At 35.8% G+C, this 1409-nt stretch overlaps 1 protein-coding gene across 1 annotated transcript; it reads left to right on the top strand.

Annotated features, from left to right (window-relative positions):
• Positions 1–267: 267 nt before the first annotated feature.
• On the top strand, positions 268–781 carry LOC133326244 (general odorant-binding protein 99a-like). The gene is made up of 2 exons (XM_061534928.1): positions 268–308; positions 383–781. Exons 1-2 carry the CDS (start codon positions 270–272, stop codon positions 779–781), a joined length of 438 nt encoding a protein of 145 aa, XP_061390912.1. The 5' UTR covers positions 268–269.
• The last annotated feature ends 628 nt before the right edge of the window (positions 782–1409 follow it).

The raw sequence follows: 1409 nt of genomic DNA, 5'->3' as shown, positions 1-1409 counted from the left end.
TTAAATACCATGAAATCACTTACCTGTATGTAACTTGAACACACAGTTTGTTTATTTTCAAATAGGAGGGGTATTGTGGGATTAAATAATTTTTTCTAAAGGACCCTTGTCAATGTGCAACGTCATTGCAAATAGGCGCTCACACATTTTCGTAAAAACAGGTAGTTTATTTTCAAATTTCTCTTGGGTATAAAAAACCTTTGAGCAACTCGTAAGCAACACAGTTCATCTGAATCATTCACCAAGGTAGCATCATCATCATCATCACCATGGGAGTATTCATTGCAGTTTGTTTGTTTTTCGCTGTGGTAAGTTCTAAATTTTTATACAGTTTTAGTTTTCAAATTTCCATTTAACTCTGTCTTAAATTTTCCCCCTTTAGACTTCGGCCGACTATGTTGTCAAAACACGCGAAAACCTCCTACAATTTCGCAATGAATGCATTGCCGAATTAGAGATTCCCGAAAATCTTGTCGAACAATACAAACAATGGCAATATCCAAATGATTCGGTGACCCAATGCTATTTGAAATGTGTATTCGTTAAATTCGGTTTATTCGATACCACCCAAGGCTTCAATGTTGAAAATATTCATCAACAGTTGGTGGGATCCCATGCTGAGGCCAATCATGATGATGCTGTCCATGCTAAAATCGCATCCTGCATTGATAACAACGAACAGGGTAGCAATGCCTGCGAATGGGCATATCGTGGTGCCACATGTTTCATCAAAAATCATTTGCATTTGGTTCAACGTAGTGTTGCTACGACGGTGGCTTAAGTGATATTGTTTTGTCAAAACAAAATTTTAATTTAGTTTAAGCGATTTTTTAAAATAAAATTTAAGAAAAAAATATATAAAATAAATTGTTTGTTTTGGTTTGGTTTGGCTCTACATAGAGTTTGGAGGCTTTAAAAATCCACGCCTTTGTGGTCTATATGGAGGCTGTAAAAATTCTTTAAAAATCCACGCCTTTGTGGTCTATATGGAGGCTGTAAAAATTCTTTAAAAATCCACGCCTTTGTGGTCTATATGGAGGCTGTAAAAATTCTTTAAAAATCCACGCCTTTGTGGTCTATATGGAGGCTGTAAAACTTGTTTAAAAATCCACGCCTTTGTGGTCTATATGGAGGTTGTAAAAATTCTTTAAAAATCCACGCCTTTGTGGTCTATATGGAGGCTGTAAAAATTCTTTAAAAATCCACGCCTTTGTGGTCTATATGGAGGCTGTAAAAATTCTTTAAAAATCCACGCCTTTGTGGTCTATATGGAGGCTGTAAAAATTCTTTAAAAATCCACGCCTTTGTGGTCTATATGGAGGCTGTAAAAATTCTTTAAAAATCCACGCCTTTGTGGTCTATATGGAGGCTGTAAAAATTCTTTAAAAATCCACGCCTTTGTGGTCTAT

This window comes from Musca vetustissima, unplaced genomic scaffold (genome assembly GCF_032173495.1).
Source record: "Musca vetustissima isolate MV318-11 ecotype Yass unplaced genomic scaffold, APGP_CSIRO_Mvet_v1 utg39871, whole genome shotgun sequence".
NCBI classification, from domain to species: Eukaryota; Metazoa; Arthropoda; class Insecta; order Diptera; family Muscidae; genus Musca; species Musca vetustissima.
The sequence above is the reverse complement of the archived record's forward strand: the minus strand, read 5'-3'. Positions and strand labels throughout refer to the sequence as shown.